The sequence below is a fragment of the Crassostrea angulata genome, chromosome 8, assembly GCF_025612915.1.
Source record: "Crassostrea angulata isolate pt1a10 chromosome 8, ASM2561291v2, whole genome shotgun sequence".
Lineage (NCBI taxonomy): Eukaryota > Metazoa > Mollusca > Bivalvia > Ostreida > Ostreidae > Magallana > Magallana angulata.
The window spans coordinates 42,499,090-42,519,073 of NC_069118.1; the positions used below are offsets into that span (position 1 = coordinate 42,499,090).

Here is a 19,984-nt window from a genome sequence, read left to right on the forward strand (position 1 = left end):
TAAAAAGGTCAAATCATCTGATCAGAATGGGTATCATAATATGAAGATAGCATGATTGGAACCCCACTGGTACTGGGTTAGATGATCAGATGGAATTATGTCCTTTTTTTGCTCCCCCAGAAGACCCTTGATATACACGACACACGGAATAAAGTAGACCTATCGTTTTAGGTAAACAATCTACGGCTATCTAATTTCCGATTGGTGTTTGCAAATGTAGAGAAAAAGGTTCCTAGGATTAGTATCAAACATTTTCAATAACAATCTGCAGTCTAAATATTCCGACCAGTTATCATTATATCTGAGCGTTTGTACTGAATAGGAACTAAAAATTCATCTAGTTGTACAAAATATAAGAGATAATTAACAATAAATTTAAGTTTAAGTCGGACGGAAAATCAGACAAAAACTTGGAGTAGCCTAAATGTAAAGTCACTAGTTAACAAAGTACAACCTAGTCCAACTCACAAGAAAGAGAATTCAGGACAACGGAGTTTAAATGTTCTGTACAGTTTTGGTTTTACTGACCCTCTGGGTCAGTTCAACACGTTGCTCAGGAAGTTGTGTCCAGTTTGAACTCGCACAGGAAGTGTCGCCGACTGAGTCGATACAGGTGATATCTAACTACTCGGCCGCTTCCAGGACGGAGCTGTTCGGCGTATGTGCCCCTAGCTGTATGAAAGACATTCGGTGCAATGCTTTCGACATTTGTAATGGCGAGTGCCGAACCATCAGAGGATGGCTTCCGGCATATACAGACAGTGGATCTGGGAATGTGTGTGAACGCCATCAAATCGTAAGACCTAGATTTGGGGCACTCTTGTTCAATTCAGGCATCACATTTTGTTCACTTTGAAAGTTGTCGAAATTAATTAATCATATTATTATTAATTTCAATTGTTTATTTTTTTCTTTGACAATTTTTTTAAGAAAGTTAAATTGTGTATAAACTAGTTAAACTAAATGTTTGTTAACAAGATTCTAATAGTATGCATTAGACAAATAATAGTAAATTAGCGATGATAATACAATTTGGTTTTAAAAGCAGCAAATTGAAGACAATACTGAAATTGAAAGTGAAATAAGTTAAAAGATATAAAAAAACCAAATATCAATTTTATGGGTATAGTTGTTGTTGTTGTTATGCCTTTTGCCATCATAAGTAAAAATTTTAATGTATGATGTTAATATACATATATTTTCATTTGATTACATGTACCGATGTAATATTATGTTTCATAATCGGAGTAACATATTAGGTGCAATGCAGAATGGTAAACATTCCTTGGTGCAATATATGATTTATTAATCTATTGCACGGTTTTTCTATAATTTCATTTTCTTTTGTAGAATAAATGAGTATAATTTATTAGTTTTACTTCTATTACAACATAAAAAAATAGAAAGATATATACATGCTCTTGTTAACTTGTCTATGGATTCTTTTGAGTTCCTAGCACATAAACATTAATTAAAAATACATGTTTAGTTACATATTTTTTTTTTTTACCATATTCATAATATTATGTAAATCACCATATTTCAATAGCGGTTCCGCTTGTATAAGTTGATGTAATTTGAACTTTAATTTTTGTCTTTTAGGACTGTGATGCTGGTTATTATTATGACAGACAAACAGAGAGATGTGTTCGTCATTGTAAGTGATGGCTTTCTAGCGGCTCAAAGCTATGATATTGTGTCCTTTTTATGAAATGCATTATGAACCTCGCAAATATATTTAAGCTTATTATGGAATATGTTTTAACTTTTTGTCAAATGGTATTTGCCGAAAACTAAAGATTGCGAACATTCAAAATACCAAATACCATTATTCCAAAATACTAAGTGTTAAGCAATGTGACACACCAAGTTTTGAAAGGAACGAACGACAGTGCTGTAATTTATTAAAACTATTATCTGAACATACTGTTAAAAAATCATTACATGTATTATTGATCCATCTGTTATTGTAGATTACTGTGATTTTGAATTGGTGACTGAAACATCGTGCTTTCTCTCGGAATCACATACAGACAATGCTGATTGGACACGGCGCACGGTTGTACATTGTTGACCCTATTTTTAAAAATCATTATTAAAATATTTTGTTTATTCAAAAATGTACAAAACAACAAGATATCATGATCAGATCCGTTTACTTTTTTAGTTGTTCTATTTATAGCAAAAGTGCTCACAGCTAGTCTTTGTTTTACGAAATGGCAATTTCTAAAATTTATCAACATTTTTTTCATTATAGATAAATATATAGTGCATACAGACTTTACAAATTGATTGCTTGATGAATTATATTAATGATTCTCAGGGAACAACTCCGTATTCTTATACTGGCCCGTCGTCAGCAAAGTTTGGGAGTTATTACAAGTATCTCCAGTCAGCATATTACGCGGGATACACAGGCATTCTCGAAAGCATCGAACACTTTGAGGGTAAATTGACTGAAATAATTTATCAAAGATACGGAAATCAACTTACAATGTATTATTGAAACTTCAATTCTCATATTTAAAAAAAATACGTATTTGATACTTATGAAATCAAAATTTAATTCCTGGTTTTTGTTTCTCTTTTTTTCTACAGATAAAACATACTGCCTTTCGCTTTACTATCATATGTATGGTACCCATATGAAAAGTTTGATTATTTCCACACAAAATGGCACTGATACCCCTATAAACCACTGGACCATGACGGGTGACCAAGGAAACGCGTGGTACAGACTGTCGGGTCTAAACCTTCAATTAGATCATAATACAAAGGTTATCTATCAAAATTTATTTCCTTCTCGTTTTTATATACATCTACAGCCACCAACTTCAAACATTACTCCTTAAATACAATTGTTGGCTTATAAGTATTCCCCCCCCCCCAAAAAAAAAAGAAATAAATAAATAAAAAATTGAAAAAAATTAAAGAAAAACAAAAACAAACAAACAAGCAAATCAAAACGGAAAAAAAAAACAATCAAACAAAAACAAAATACAGAAAAACAAATTACAGAAAAAAAACCCCAAAGCAAAGCAAAAAGATTAAAGACCAATTTGTTATTTATGAAATCTATGACTTAAATACATATGTAGATGTTTTTCTCTATACTTATACGTGAACAACATATGAAGGGATGGTAAACTAGAGTTGGAAATGTATGGTTTGCTGCTTCCGATTTGAATGCAACACCAATAAAGGTCCCGGAAACACCAAAATCCCGAACTTAAGAGATAATTTGAGATAAGATAGTACTTAATACTTTTCTTTGCAGGTTTTAATCACAGGAGAACAGGGGGCTTACTACGCTGGAGATATTGGCATAGATTTCGTAGAGCTTTGGCCGTTTGCGTGCCCTTACAGTGCGTGACATCTGTTCAAGTTTTTGTTGCGTTTTTGTTATCTCTATTTGTCTTGAAAATCCTCAGAGATTTGCCTTTACTCTTATAATGATAGAGATGTTCTACTGTATCATAATGCGTAATACATTTTTAACCCAGCTTAGCCAGATAAATGCATAAGACAGCATGTTTTTTTTATTAGTGTTTAGATACAAAAAGAGAGTAGTTTTTATTACTTATATTGTAAATGTAAATCTGCGAAATATCCATATTATTTTCGTACTCATATTATTTTGACAAGTATGATAAATCATGAAAGATAATTTTAATGTTTTTGAGATAAATAATGTCAACGTTTGAGATTAAGACATACAATCATATAAAAATGACATAATCTTGGGTAAAAATTAGGCATTGATTAACATATAATGGAAGAGATAAATTTAAAGAAATGTGTCTTTTCTTTAACTTTTGTTTTTGCATTAAATATGAATTCGGGGAGAATCTCTGCCAGTGCTAGAAAACCTTAATCGATGATTTGTGTACATTTAGACAAAAAAATGCTTTTTTGCTGATTTAATACTCTGTATGTTATGTAAAAAAAATAATCTAGTTCTCATTTATATCCGTAAAAGAATTAAATATTAATCGATTTGTTGTGTACATTTAGACAAAAAAAAAATCTTGTTTGGTGATTTAATACGCTGTATTTGATGTAAAAATAATCTCTTATTTTATTTTTATCCGTGTTCAAACTTTGTAGAATCTGAGTAATCTGTTTACTTGTTTTAAAGGTAATGAAGTACATGCATAAATAATATTTGTTTACATTTTTATAACAACATATCTTTGAAAAATTAAATCAGGTTTTACTTAACCACATATCTTTCCGTGATTTCCTGCTGAATTAAAACTCTCTGCATGCAGGTATATGAATACATTAATATATTGTGGTCAAATACTACATAGATACATCTACATGTATCTAATATATCAAACGATAATTCAATTTCCCGCCATTACTTTCTGACATATGCTTTTAATATTTGTTGTTGTAATTATTCTATTTCACAAATTATTACTGCGCAAAAAAATACATAACCACATTTAGTATGACCAAGTAATTGTCGTAAAGACCTCAATCGTTCGGATAGAATCCTTTTACTACTACATTCAAGAATGTGATCGCTTGCAACCATTAAAGTGTGACAAATATGTGTTCCTGTCTGTCGCACCAGTTCAATCAAGATAAAATGTAATTAAATCTTAATTGTTTCGTGTCGATTGTTCCTGTTACCTTGTGCGATCTCTTTCTTTTGATTGAATATATGAATTGCATTACTAAGTTAAAGCATTTTTAAAAAATAAAAGTTGTAAAAATAAGTTTTAGGCTTTAGCCTCTTTCACAGTTACGAGTGAAATTATTCACACAGTATATTTTACATTTACATGTATTGCCCTCTGAAACACAAGTTTTCTATAGAGCAATTGTATCTCATTATGTTTATGAAGTCTAATTTGTGCATGAAAGTTAAAAGGGTTTTTCTCCGTCTATACAATCCACCCGTTTGAAAAAAAATTCAAACTTCTGCTCAGACTTCTAAAAACACAAATATTAATGCACGTTTTGTCTTCTTTCATCTAAATTTATTAACGTTGAAACTGTTGTTTACTCCAAAACAACAACCATGACAGTTGCGTCGTAAGATTTTCAAAGAGCATATGGAAGCTTATTTCTCACATTCCTGGTTTATCCCGCTTCACAGTTTTACTGTGTGTAAAGCCATCTAAACTAAACAACTGTGTACGCACTACCTACATTTACATGTAATAGGAGTCACAGCTGATCGATGGAACATGTTCTTACTCTAGGGATTTAAATAGAGTTTACATTTTATTCCACACAATAAACGTTTTATTTATTGTCTAAACTTAATGTAGATGTCCCGTTCCGATATTATCTCAATTATTGATATTTAATATAATACAGAAAATACATGAAAAGCAAGCGCTCTAAATTGAATATAATCGCAAATATTGATTTTGTATCTTAGTTCTCCGGGTAATTGTGGAGGAAAACAGCGTTTCATTGATGAACAGAACAATCAATTTTTATTCTGCATTTAGTTTGTGTCAAAAATTTGAATCTCGATCATATGTTACAGTGTTGGAATGATGTGCCAATATTTGGTATCATTGATTAAAATCATACGCAACTAGACACCTGATTAATGGATTGGCGGTATGTGTTTTATTTACAATGAATGTCTCGCAAATGAGCACGTCATCAACCTGGGTATTGTTGCATTTGAATGTTGGCCTCTTATATTTTTGAGTGAATACCTATTCCTCCTAAGTAAATGTGTATGTTTTCTTTATCAATATCAATATTTCAGGTTTTCACGAATAAGTAATTGTGAAAAAAAATGGCATTTATTTTATATTTTGGAAAAGATAAAAATAAAGCATACTTGTTGGAATTAGTCTCCACTTTTTTTTAATGATAACACATCATTAAAAAAGTGTAATTTTTTTTAAAAAGTATACTTCGTTTTTTTTAAACAGAGAAAGAGGGACACATGTCTTTTATACATGAAGAACATACGTATGTGCATAGTTATTATCTTTTCATAATATCTAACCCACTTTATAACATTATTTTCATACAAATATCAAGAAAAAACTTGCATTTAAAAAAAAGATCCATACGTTTTGGATTACAGAAGTAAAAACACCATCTGTATAGTGAATGAATCATTACTGTTATATTAATGATGGTGCTTATAGATATTTCTTAAAATAATAGGACAGTAATTCTCATCAGTAACCAACATCTTACTTTACCCTTCAGAACCGCACACTTGAACAGTTTATAAAAAATATTAAATTATCAATAATTAAACAGAAAATGCTTAATTGATCTAATAGTCATTATAAAACTGATTCTAGAAATTCATCAAGGAAAATATTTTAAAATCTTCTTTATTCATATTATAAAAATTCCGGTTGATAAAAAGTTCAAAACCTTATTTTGTTAAATATAACGGAACTTAATAAAATGGAAAATGTATTTTGTTTGTTTACAATCAATAATTTTACTTAAAAAGTCTTCATACATTGATATGATTACCTACGGTATCATACAGAAAATAAATGCTGTGGAATCATTCAAATTTCTGGAGACAAATTTTCGAGAATTCGGGTATTTGTTTATTTGTACGTATTGATTTTCGGTTTTCAATTTTAGTTAGAAAACAAACTCTTTCAAAATTGTTTTCGTCCAGGATGTTAATTCGTGGGGTAGGGCTACCCACGAATACCACAAAAATTGATCCACCACGAAAAGGCACGAATTCTAATGATTCCACACTATATAAAAATAAATACGTCAAATATTTATAAAAGTAAATTGTTAAACAAACAATCATGAGACAAAGCTTGTTTCTAACAATATTAATGGTGCCTTATTACCAGATTGTAAAGCCTTGTTGGTCTGTTTATTCAAGCTCCATCTGAGTCAAGCCGCAGTCACATATATTTCATCAGTGTGTTTGACAAACAAATCTGATATGGTATTCTTTTTTTTTTAAGTTGATCCATTTCCAAGAGTGTTGCAAGATATTGTAATATATAATTCATTCTGTCTGCTTTTGTGTAGATCCTGTGGGGGACATTTTTAAGATTAAACATATTCTGTACAAAATGATATCTCCCTAAAGACGCAACTAACCTATACAGTATTAATGTAAAATGAACATTTTTATAGCGTGTCCTCGACCGAATAACTGCTTAATCATCTGTGTGGTTTAACCGTTCAATGTAGGTCAATCAACACTTCATGTTATATACAGCCCACACTTTCTCAACAATTCATACACTGAGGCAGAATGAAATTTCAAAGAGCGTTGCCGACGATGGTCGATTTCGTTGAGTTAATCCATGGCTGTATTCAGTTTGACCTCTGACGTGAGGTGTCTTTCTGTGACAATGCTCAAGTGATATGCACATACCCAGTAACCTTAAGTTCTATCCAGCAACCACCACACTAACTTACCCTTAAGAACCGCGCACTTAAACACTTTTTGAAAAAACAGACATCAAATAATCAATATTAAAACAAAAGTTTAATTGATCTGATTTTACTTTTTAAAATGCTTCAAGGAATTTATCAAGGACTAAGATCGATTTTACATCTGCGTTCGTCATGTAAAAGTTTTGTTTAATAAAAATTTCATAGCTTTTATTTGTTTAATATAACATACAAAACAAAAACTATTTTTAAATATCTACAATCAATACGAATAGTTAAAAAAGAGTCTAAGATATAAATGTGATTACACGCGGTACAGTGTATCATTAAGAAATAAATTTAGAAAGACAAATACTTGTGCTATTTTAAGTGATTTAATTACAAGCAATTATGATAGAAAGTTCGTTCCTATTGATATTAAGTGTTGTCTTATATGCCCGATTGTAAAGCTATCATCATGCAACGTACGTAAAACTGGGCCAAGCCACAGTCACATATATATCATCAGTGTGTTTGATGAATAAATCTGGCGTAATATAATTTTATTTTTTAAGTTGATACGTATCCAAAAGTGGTGCAAGATATTGTAATATATAATTCATTCTGTCTGCTTTTCTGTAGATCCTGTGGGGGCATTTTAAAGATCAAACATGTTGTATACAAAATAATATCTCCCTAAAGACGCACCTAGCCTATGTAGTATTAATGTAAAATGAAACTTTTTAATAGCGTATCCTCAACCGGAGAATCGCTTAATCATCTGTGTGGTTTAACCGTACACTGTAGGTCAATCAACACTATTTGTTATATGCAGCCCACAACACATCTCAACAACTCATATACTGGAGCAGAATGAAATTTCAAAGAGCTTTGCCGATGATGGTCGGTTTTGTTGAGTTAATCCATGGCTGTATTCAGTTTGACCTCTCACGTGAGGTGTCTTTCTTTGCCACTGCTCAAGTGATTGGAACATACCTAGGAACCTCTAGAGAAGAATTATTTGGCGTGTGTGCTTCAAGATGTACCAAAGACATACGATGTAACGCTATTGACATCTGTTCTGAAAATTTGAAGTGTAGATTAATCAGAGACTGGACACCCCTAACGCCAGGAAACGTATCTGAAGGAGTGTGTCAACGATTCCAAATGGTAAAACAATTAGCCTCTTTCAATTTAAAATTATCTTTGATAAATAATATAAATATGCACTTTTGCTAAAAAATCTGTTTTGTTTGATAAGATATGACATTGTATGAATACATTACCTTTTTTATTTTAATGTAATTAACAAAATCTTGAAAAAAAGTTTTTAAATGGACGATTTTGCCTCTTTTTATCGATTGGATAGTCTTCTTAATAAAAGCATTTTAAGATTTAATTATCATTTGGTTTATTTTTATGCACTTAATTTGCTCTCCGGACTTAAAAAATTCTTTGTTCTTCATTAAAAAAAATTTAAGTCGGGTTAACTCTCTTTTGAAAGATATTTAAAAAGGTACGAATTTACGAATTTACGAATTTACGAATGAATCTCGAATTTCATCAGTATTAAAGAAACAATAACGCAAAAACAATTAAAAATACGAGTGTCGTTAGGAAAGTTCGTGGAAGTAGTAATTTACGGAAACATTGCTGTGTACTTTGAAAAAAGGCGTACTGGTATGTTTTATTAAATGGTTATCAATTGAAAATAAATGTTCAAAAATCAGGTGATGTTAATATTTTTTTCTTTCAAATTTTACAGCGATTTTCATTTAACATGAATTAAATTTACGGAGCACAATGTCATATTTCAATGAAGTCAGGTAACGTCAAAAAACTGGAAGGCAAACCTATCACTCTTTTCGGAAGTAAACACCTTTCAGTTCCACACACTTTTCATATCTCTGTAATCCACTTATAAAATGCATCTTATTATAAACTTGTCACGTTTGTTTAACAAGTATTTTCGGGCGTGTCGTAGATCATTTAGGTCCAAAAATCTCTTTTCAAGCAGTTCTAATTTTAGAGAAAAAATTAAGCGAAATCCATAGGTGCAAAATCCGGGCGGAATGGGACTTTTTTCGTCATAATAAATATCAGTCTTTCTATCTTTAAACCTTTGATGCCATTTGTAAACCAATTTTCTAGACTTATGTGGGTCATGTCAAGCAGCATCTAAGAACCCTTTGGTCTTCATCGTTGATTTTTTTGCTCGTAGACAAAATTTAATGACCGCCCATTGCTCCAAGATGAACTTTGACCTGAACGTTTTTGACAAAATGTTCAAGCGTTGGCCATCCATATTCGGCAATAAAACAGTCGGAAATTATTCAATTTAATTAAAATTTCTACAAATTGCAGTTTTTATGTTATTGTAATGTCATGCAAAATATATATGGAGGGTAATCGTGTTCAAAAATCCAGACATGTAAACTTGTAAATCCGAATATGCAATCGTGTTGATGTGTGAGCCTGAGCATGAATATGTGTAATTCTAATCGTGTAACCTATAAAACTCGGGCATAAACACGTGTAAGATTTGACTCAGTTCCTTCGCATGATGCACATTTTGCAACTTTATTGTTTACATTAGTTAATTAAACCTTCAACTTTGCATACTTTCAATCCGTAGTTTCTGCATTTGTAACTTTAGGATCGGCAATAGCATATCTGACATGATACAAATTGACAAATGTAAAGTCTACAAGTTTGTCGAATTTTGACATGACCTTATATGGAAACAGTGACGTCACTGATAGAAAAAGGCTAGCTGCAGGTTAAGGCATGCCGTAATCGCCGGAATAGGGACGGAATAAATAAAAAAAATATATTAGGTAAGCCTATAATCATATTATCTCATAGAGTTTTATTTTTCGGAAAATAAATTATGAGATTGGTATACATTTTATCAAGAGAACGTATAAAAGATGCGAGGTAAGAATTCGATCGGCTTCAGATATCCTCTTAGAACTGAAAAAAATTACATTTAAAGACTTTGTTTGAATACACGTGTATAAAGATATATACGCATTTTTATTCATAGGCGTCTGAACCGGGAAAGGGGGGGGGGGGGCTACGGGGGGGGGGGGACTTAGCCCCCCCCCCCCCACTTTTTTGCCAAGTTAGACCTAACCATTAGGAACATAGCAACAGGGAGGATTCAACCCCCCCCCCTACTTTTTCCTCGCAACAAACAAAATTGTTCCTTAAAAGACCTTAAAGAGAATGAAATATTAATAGTTATATTGAAAATTAGAGTCATAGTATGTATACTAGCACCCCCCCCCTCCCACCACCACCACCACGGATTAGGAATTTCATGATTTGGGGGGGGGGGGGGGGATTGGGCAGGTAAGATTGGAGTTATTGGTATACCCTCCCCCACGAATTAGAATTTTCATGATTATGGGAATTCTTGTCAATATTTTTCATGATTAGTTTAGCCCCCCCTTTCAATTTGCTTCCGACGCCACTGTTATTAGAGTACATGCAACAAATTGTTAAAGTATATACCTCGGCTGAATTAAGAAAATATCTCCAAATGCATCCTTATCGCTACCACAAAGTTGTGACAAGACCCCCCCCCCCCCCTCCACGCGAAAAATTACACGGGGTCCGTCAGCTGAGTTGCAAAGTTATTGATAAGAAAAACAAACTATGTAAAGACATTGGTTTTGAGATTGTGATTACCCGTGTAATGTGTATAAATTATTTTAAGAAATGTTTCTTTGCATTGTCGGCAATATATAGGGATAAAAGCCTATCATGCAGGTAAAAATTGACATTTTTAAAAAATTATTTTAAGCAATTTTTACGGGATTGAGTATGACGTCCTGAATGTCGGTTCAATACAGACTCACTTTGTGAAGTTGGCTGATGGAAATTTTCTGGAGAGCTAGTATAGTACAGCTTTACAGCCACTTGTGAACTAGCTGCAGGTCTGTAGCTCCCTGTCTAAAAATACAGATGGACGATCTTTGAGCTACAGTGCCTCCCATAGTAAAACTTCAATTTACGGCGCACAAAAAATATGCGCTAGTTTTTTTTATTATTATTGAAGATTGTGTTATAATTTTCTTTCACTTACACAACAACAAAAAGTATAAATACATGTAAAGTAACAAAATTTTCCGCGAAAAATTACCAAATCCTTGCAGATCGTTTATTCTAACTAATTCAGAAAAATAACAAAAGTAAAAATGGGGTACTCTATATGCAATGTTTTTGCCCAAAAATGACTAAGTTCAACAGCTGATATATTTATAAATGATAAGAAATCAAAATCCTAGCAATTTGCATACTTCTGATATATATGTATAAATGATCTGTAAAAGAACAACTTCCTATCTTGAAAACTGTTCGAGAAGTTATCGGTACAATAAGGGTACCTTTTTGACAGCCACTCGCCCGTCTGCAATTTTTACTATTTCAATAACGGAAACCCGGTTAAAAATTCACTCTCATAATTCTTAGAATTCAGAATCAATGGAGTTACATGGGACCTCACGGCGGTCTTCGAACCCCATGCCGCTCAAAATATATTTACCCCCTTAGGAAATTTCTTGATCCGTCTCATTTCTAGAAAAGAGTACGCATTTACTTATATTCCAGTTTAAATTACATGTCAATTTTTTTTTTAGAGATATAAGATATTAGGCATTTCCTTTTATAATACCATCAGAATTATATTACGGAAATTAGCGCATTCGTCACATCGGCAACGATTTTTTTTCTACATGAACCTCGTCCTGTTTGGTCCAGTTTCAATCATACCTCAATTTTTTTTCTAAAAATAATACCGGTGTTTTCGATAGAAAAGTTGTCGTTCATTAAAAGCTTATTGCAACAGTTTAGCTGAATATTATGTTTATTTTTCGTTCATTCCGGTCCGGCGGTTACGGCATGTCTTTTCCCGCAGCAAGACATTTGCCATATAAGGTCATGTCAAAATTCGACAAACTTGTAGACTTTACATTTGTCAACTTGCATCATGTCAGATATGCTATTGCCGAGCCTGAAGTTACAAATGCAGAAACTACGGATTGAAAGTGTGCAAAGTTTAAGGTTTAATTAACTAATGTAAACAATAAAGTTGTAAAATGTGCATCATGCGAAGGAATGAGTCAAATCTTACACGTGTTTATGCCCGAGTTTTATAGGTTACACGATCAGAATTACACATATTCATGCTCAGGCTCACACATCAACACGATTGCATATTCGGATTTACAAGTTTACATGTCTGGATTTTTGAACACGATTACCCTCCATAAATATAGTGCATATTTTACTCACTTAAACGCTACAATTACATTTCAAAAGAAAAAAATGAATATAAGATATCAAATAATTACAAAAAAACTGAATTGCTCCATAAAACATATCTTTTAATGCTGTATATTATTATGGTGCTTTTAAAAAAACAAACCTTTACTTTTTTATTAGAAAATACGTCAAGTTTAAAATTGGTAGGTTTCACTGATATCACAGGCCGCTCACAATTGAAACCGTCTGCAAACTTTTCGAACAACCCTCGTATAATGTTTTAAAAGATTTTTTTGATGAATTGTTGAGTTAATGTTATACAATGTACATTTTCCAGGTGTGCCAAGATGGATATTTTTATGACAGACAAAACGAATCTTGTCTTCAGCACTGTAAGTCTTAAACATTATCCAAATGTCATTTCTTCACAAACTAAGAAATAGTTTCCTTAATAAATCTTCATACTTAAAGGATAGAAGTGTACTAACCGTAAATGATACAACGCCACTCAATGATATAAATACCATTGAGCGTTGCAATAGACTAGAGGCTCAGTTTTACTTGAATCTTTGTTTTATATTTCCTATCTTGACTTATCTTTATTTCAGATTATTGCGACTTTGAGAGTAATCCAGAATCGGCTTGTTTTCTCTCCGAGAGTCCATCGGACGAATTTGATTGGACCATTCTTTCGGTGGGTAGTTAACAAAATTATGCATTATATCAAAGCGTTCCTATTTTAAATGCATGTTTATAAAGGAGTAAGTTAGAGGTGGGTGGGTTATTTGGAAACAAATAACAATGATTATTACCTTTATTGGGGCTACACTATCTGAATGCAGCAATTAAGGTTTTTGTTTTGTGTTAATCTTTACAACATTATGATTAATTAGTAACAATCAAATATCTGTGATTGATACAAAGGACCAATTTTCAAATCCTTTCTAATAAAAATGGTTTATTTAACACAGGGTTCAACAGGATCCGTAGGCACGGGTCCTACCTCAGCGTATCATGGATTGCATTACAAATACATTGAAACATCCACAATTGCGTCCGGACAAAGAGCAATACTGGAGAGCTCAAAGACATTTCAAGGTACACTGCACTACCATTGCTTTCAAATAATACTTATAAATCATTTATACACATAAAAAATATATCAGTCAGCGGTATTATTCAGTTTGTAAATATATTGAGGAGTCCGATTTCTGTCAATAAAGGTTAATTTACTAAGATGAAATCAAAAATAGTTTTGTAGTTTTCTTAAAAATTCTTTTAAAGCTCCATCTGATTTCTTTTTCCAAATTAAAGTACAACATTGTTTAAAGTATTCCAAATCGTATCTCTAGATTTTAGTTCGAGAGTCTGAGGTTGAAATATTAAACAAAAAAGGAGAATAGTTATTTTGATTGCCATTTCTGGGACATTTTTCCAAATGATAGCTTTACGTTTCTTCAACAGTACTTTATTTTATTCACGAGTCTTAGAAATATGAACAACAGTTGTATTATTTTTTGGTAGATTTATTTACGATTAAATGATAATAAAACGTCTTATTAACAATAATAAGCATGGTTTAATGGTAAGATAATAATATCAGGCATGTTGCATCAAAGGGCGGGGGCGGGAGACAGGGACCATTGGGCCTTCTACCTCCCCTGTTTTCGCAGCAGACATTTGTCTGTAATTTACATACAAAAAATTAAGTATAATGGGACCCCCCCCCCCACTTTTGTGGGAGTATGTAATAAATGGAAGTGAAAATAAGGAATTCAACAGTAAATTTGAAGTTAGAAAGAATTTAATACTCACCTCTACTGTTTTTCCCACTATGCGAATTTTGATTTTTTCATGATTTTGAGAATTTCTTCCTTTTTTCTTATGCTTGTCAACTTTGTTTAGGTACCCCCTCCCCCCACTTTAAAAACGATGCTACGTACCTGAATATCATGCATTTATTCACACCAAACTTTGAACTATCAAGTGTGTAATAGTAACGAGAACTTATTTCAATATGTCATATCCATGAAAAATATTTGTTTTATATGATAAGGGTATATATATATATATATATATATATATATATATATATATATATATATATATATATATATATATATATATATATATATAAAGCCCTGAATAGAATCAACAACACTAGGCATCTTTAGAGTGTCGGATCTAATATATAGATACCAAGCCAGTAAACTGAATACACATAAATTACATGAGTACAAAACAAAGAAAACAAAATCTTAAGCTACTACTAAACTGCTTAAGAAACTATAAAAAAAAAAAGAACAGCTACATTATAAACATTTGTTCACATTCTTAAAGAAGGTGTTGCTACTGTCGCCGATTGCTTTGAAGTAATCAATCGACTGCCAACTTCACGCCTGATTAAGTTAATTAGCTAATTAAAATTGGCGTCCGAGTTAATTAATGAAAATTTGAACCCCCGTTGTTAACTCGTACGGCACCTATGATATAGACTCGAATTTTGATTAAAAAGAGATAAAATTAAATGAAAAAAAAAATTACAAATAAAAGGTAGTAGAGAAACTAATAAATGAATGGAAGAGGCGCAGTTGACAGATTTCATGAAATTACTATGTGGGTGTCAGGTGATGTATGGCTATGAGACGTTCATTTTAGTGAAGTCCATTTGTTTTGTTCATGCCATCAGGTCTGAATGATTTGAGTCTGTGCATCCAGTTTAATGTAGCTGTTCTTTTTTTATAGTTTCTCAAGTAGTTTAGTAGTAGCTTTAGATTTTGTTTTCTTTGTTTTGTACTCATGTAATTTATTTTTTGGTCCTGAAGAAGGGACTGGTTGTCCCGAAAATTTGACAATTTCTATTGTTCGTGTCGTTAGCCATTTTTAGTGCTTTATATATATATATATATATATATATATATATATATATATATATATATATATATATATATATATATATATATATATATATATATATATATATATATATGTGTGTGTAAATACTTCCATATACAGATAGTGTTATGACTATAATATGTCTTCACGTTACCAAAAAAACCCTCTTAATATCTAATAAATATTTTAATCAATCAATTTTGTATAGAAGAGAAACTATTTGAATCTTGTCTTGTGATTTTTTGTATTTTATTCAAAATCGCAATAAATGTGCAGTGACTTTAAACTTTCATTTAACAAGCTAAAACCTACTGCCTTACGATGTACTACCACATGTATGGGGCCACCATAAACACTCTCACCATCAGAACTCAGAAAGGAAACAACGCCGCCATAGACCGCTGGAAATTGTCTGGTAACCAAGGCAACGTCTGGCACCATCTGTCTGGGGTCAACCTTCAATTGGACTCCCAAACAAAAGTAAAATAATTAAAGGCAAAACGTGTTTACAAGAACCAAACTTTTACAACCGCGAAAAAATAACTATCACAGATGTTACTCTCCTTACATGTAATACTATCCTTAACATAATAAGGGGAAAATGAGGTCGGCCATTTTATTTATGTGTGGACAATTTTTTTTATTATTTCTTAAACTGACTTTCTCATACCAAAAACTGATCAGAACTTATATTTAACATTAATATTAAAATAAATATCATATATTTGATATTTTTGTTATCTTTTGACAAAAATTTTGGTCATACAATCTTTGGCATAAACAAGTTAGTTAAAACAATAAACATTATTTTGCCTACAGTACCGATCAGACCCAACCTAACAGAAAGTAAACCCCAACTAAACCCTGAGTTTATTTTCTGGGTTTACTCTGGGTTTATTAGAGTGGACCAAGAGTAAACCCAGAGTAAACCCCAAGTAAACCCAGAGTGGACACAGAGAGTAAACCCCGATTAGAAGAATACCCTGTAAGCAGACGCTTCTTGTGTATTCGGAATATACAAGGGGCAGAAATTACAGGTGGTAGGATGATAAGATAAAATACAGGTCTGCTTCACACTTCAGTGCGTATAGGTGACTCCAAAAACAATTCTCGAGTAAACCCAAAGTAAACCCCGAGTAAACCCAAAGTAAACCCCGAGTGGACCCACATTTCCAAAAAGTAAACCCTAAGTAAACCCAGAAAGTAAACCCGGGGTTTAGTTGGGGTTTACTCTGGTGTTAGGTTGGGTCTGATCGGTACTGTACATTTATGTACATACGAGCGGATATCCCCTTAAGCAAATGCCGAGGTACATTTTTGCATTCGACGAAGCTTTAAGGTATTTAAGTGTTTCGATAAAAACAACTATGCCATATAATAAACCACTGCTTACAACGTTTATAACCACTTTTTGTTTTATATGTGACTCACCTGTAAGATGCGATTGTTTTCTTTTAATAATAAATTTCACAGAAAAATAACTTTTCTGATAGGAAAAACATTCTTTTTTTTCAGAATGTTTCTATTGGAAAAGAATAGAAATTTAACTTCCGATAGCATGTGAACCGACAGGGTTTTTAAAATTTTATACAAAAGTGGATTCCTTGCTCTAAAACTGGATGTCTGAATTAAATTCCTGGAAGAATGCTTTTTTATTTCTTAGGAAATATATATTTTTTTAGAAATCCTTTTTGTTTTCAAAAAAAGAAGAAGAATTATTTTCCCGTTATATATTAATTTTCAAAGGTAATTACCTTACCTGTCATGCGAGACACACGAAATAGAAAAGTGGCAATATACTCTGTAGACAATGGTCTATCATTTAGTTATTGTTTATACATATCATTTTTTTTATGAAACTGTATCTTAAGTGGATAAGAAAAATGTCACATTTTTACAAATTATTATCCGGCACAGTATTACTAGATAGTGTCATTGAACTTACAATGAAATGTGTTTTTCTCCCTGATTTAGATTATCATCGAGGCCACTAAAGGATCCGATTTCACTGGCGATACTGCGATCGATTACGTTGAACTTTGGCCATTTGCATGCCCGTAGAAAATGACTTCATGAACGTCTAGTGCACTGTCAATCAAAGTTAACAACTTGATGATAGTTCACCAACCGCAGAAGACGTAACCAAGACACGTTTTTATATTGTTTAGAAGGAGTTTGACGCCAAAGAGGGAAACATCCTGGAAAATGTTGTACTATCAAAAAAAGCTTGATAGTACTTTATGGCTATTTTATATTTCGATATATATAATTTAGTGGTTATTTCTTTTTTTCATGTTGCTCTCTAAATATTTTTTATCATCAAAATGGTACATCGGGCTCATTTCAATGTTTATTACTTGTTAATTCATCTCCGCTAACGTTCAAATAAAAACATGGATTGCGGTTCCTAGCCTTCATACCTATTCACGACAAAAAAAACCACTTAAAATGTAAAGTTCTTTTAAAATAATTTAAAAAAAATAAAACTTCAAATGTACCATTTAAAAGATAAAAACAACAAACAAAACTGACAAACGGAAATTTTAAAGTGCGATAAATGTTACTTTGATGACATTAATAATTTAAATTCCTGATACAGAAGCTCAAAATTCAAACTTGCACATAAAATATAATTATAAACTTTCATGGCTAGATATTTGAACCAAACAGAAATTCTTGTTTTTTAAATTGAATAAAGAATTGCTCCAAAATATACTAAGTCTTGCATATAACTGAGAGGTACATGTACCAATGTAAAATATAAAGTTTGAAGAAGCATTAACGAAAAAAAAATGAAATTCATATTACAATTTGTGCGTTGTATTTATGATAATCAGACATTATATTGTATTGAATGATGTAACAACAAAAATAGTTAATTTTGCCAGTACCAATTCATTTTAAATGGGTAGGGACACAATTTTGGTAAAAATTATTTTTTCCGATTTTAATGCTTACAATGTTTCAAAAATTCATTTTTAATGGTAAATAAAAATTGCATTGGCATTCGTTGAGTTATAAGAAAATTACAGAGCTTACAGTTCTTTGCTATGTAAACAAAGCTTTTGTTTACATTTTGAATGATAAAGTGAAAATTTCAGTTTCAGACCTAAATTGAATGTGTTAACTGTTTATTTTCATTTAAAATGAATAAAAAGATTCACAAATCTGCTTAAACATATTTCTACCGGTATATTAAACCTATGTATACAAAACAGGGCAAGAGCCCTGTTAAATGACAGAGAAAAAAATGTGAGTCCTGTATTTTGCTCATAATTCTGACTCTCTAATTTCATTTGATCATTATAAATGCATTCATAAAAGATTGTTAATAACCTTTTGTTTTCAAATCAAACGTATTAGACATAAACATCAAACATTTTCTGATAGAAGCTTCACATTCATACTTTTATTTACTTTTCGTGTTTATGCAATATAGTATCATTTACAAATGATTCAGACAGATAATTGATTTTCGTGTATACAATAAAATAAGTGCAATTTTATATTCTTATTTGTAAAATAAGGTCATAATTGATTTTCATGTATACAATTAAGTAAGTGCAGTTTTATGTTGAATGTCCTATTTGTAAAATAAAGTTATCGCTTTAATATTTGAGTCCTGGTAAAGAATGATAACTTTTCGATGGTTTTTTTTCTTAAAGCTAATTTTTAAAATAAAGATGATGACCAAAGTTTTACTTCGTTACGTATTATTTATCATCATTGTAAATTCAAGACCAGCTTTGCTCGTATGTGGGTCACGTAGCTAGAACTTTCTCGATCTTTTTAAGTAATCAAAATTTTGATTTTCAAGTGGTACAATGTATAAGCAAAACTAGAAATATTTTTATAGACATTTATAAAGAGGCTGGGTTTTTTGTTTTTGTTTAGGTATTTATTGATCAGCATTCCCTTACATTGTATCGGTAAAATGTATTTTTCCAGATATTCATTAAATATTCTACGAGTAAATTGGGATATTTAACTTGTCAATAACCCCATACAAAGAATAGTTTGAAGCCGATATGGTGATCAATCAAGAGCTTTAAAGATCAATTTTTACAGTAAATATACTATTTTCTCGCATCATTACCGGTGTGAGATCGGTTTTTCAAGTGTGAGACAGCAGTGTAATATTTTTTCTGTCTTACACCGTGTATTACTACGCCGCTCTTTAACGTAAACAAACCCTCTCTGCTGTAGGGAAATGCAAAATGATGAATTGAGATTATTCCTAACATGAAAGTAATTGTTTTGCTTAATGAATTATAATTTACCATATTTATATTGAAAACAAAAAAACTGTCGTAAACTCTGCTCTCATTTTGACTTGCTCTATTTGAAGAACGCGGTGGGATAAACCTAGATTAATTTTTTAAACGTCATTACAGAAAGTAGTCATAAATCTTTTTTTTTTAAATAAAAAATAAAGCGATAAAAGTTAATTCATTATATACTCGTGTGG

General features: G+C 31.6%; 2 protein-coding genes across 2 annotated transcripts; both read left to right on the forward strand.

The window, feature by feature from the left end:
• The first annotated feature begins 256 nt into the window (after window positions 1-256).
• Window positions 257-4,087, forward strand: LOC128158630 (MAM domain-containing glycosylphosphatidylinositol anchor protein 1-like). Its single transcript, XM_052821560.1, has 6 exons — window positions 257-796; window positions 1,603-1,657; window positions 1,974-2,059; window positions 2,324-2,447; window positions 2,599-2,777; window positions 3,278-4,087. Exons 1-6 carry the CDS (start codon window positions 500-502, stop codon window positions 3,371-3,373), a joined length of 837 nt encoding a protein of 278 aa, XP_052677520.1. The 5' UTR covers window positions 257-499; the 3' UTR covers window positions 3,374-4,087.
• A 4,077-nt stretch (window positions 4,088-8,164) lies between these two features.
• On the forward strand, window positions 8,165-19,094 carry LOC128158633 (MAM and LDL-receptor class A domain-containing protein 1-like). The gene is made up of 6 exons (XM_052821565.1): window positions 8,165-8,523; window positions 12,959-13,013; window positions 13,230-13,315; window positions 13,593-13,719; window positions 15,818-15,996; window positions 17,491-19,094. Exons 1-6 carry the CDS (start codon window positions 8,227-8,229, stop codon window positions 17,575-17,577), a joined length of 831 nt encoding a protein of 276 aa, XP_052677525.1. The 5' UTR covers window positions 8,165-8,226; the 3' UTR covers window positions 17,578-19,094.
• The last annotated feature ends 890 nt before the right edge of the window (window positions 19,095-19,984 follow it).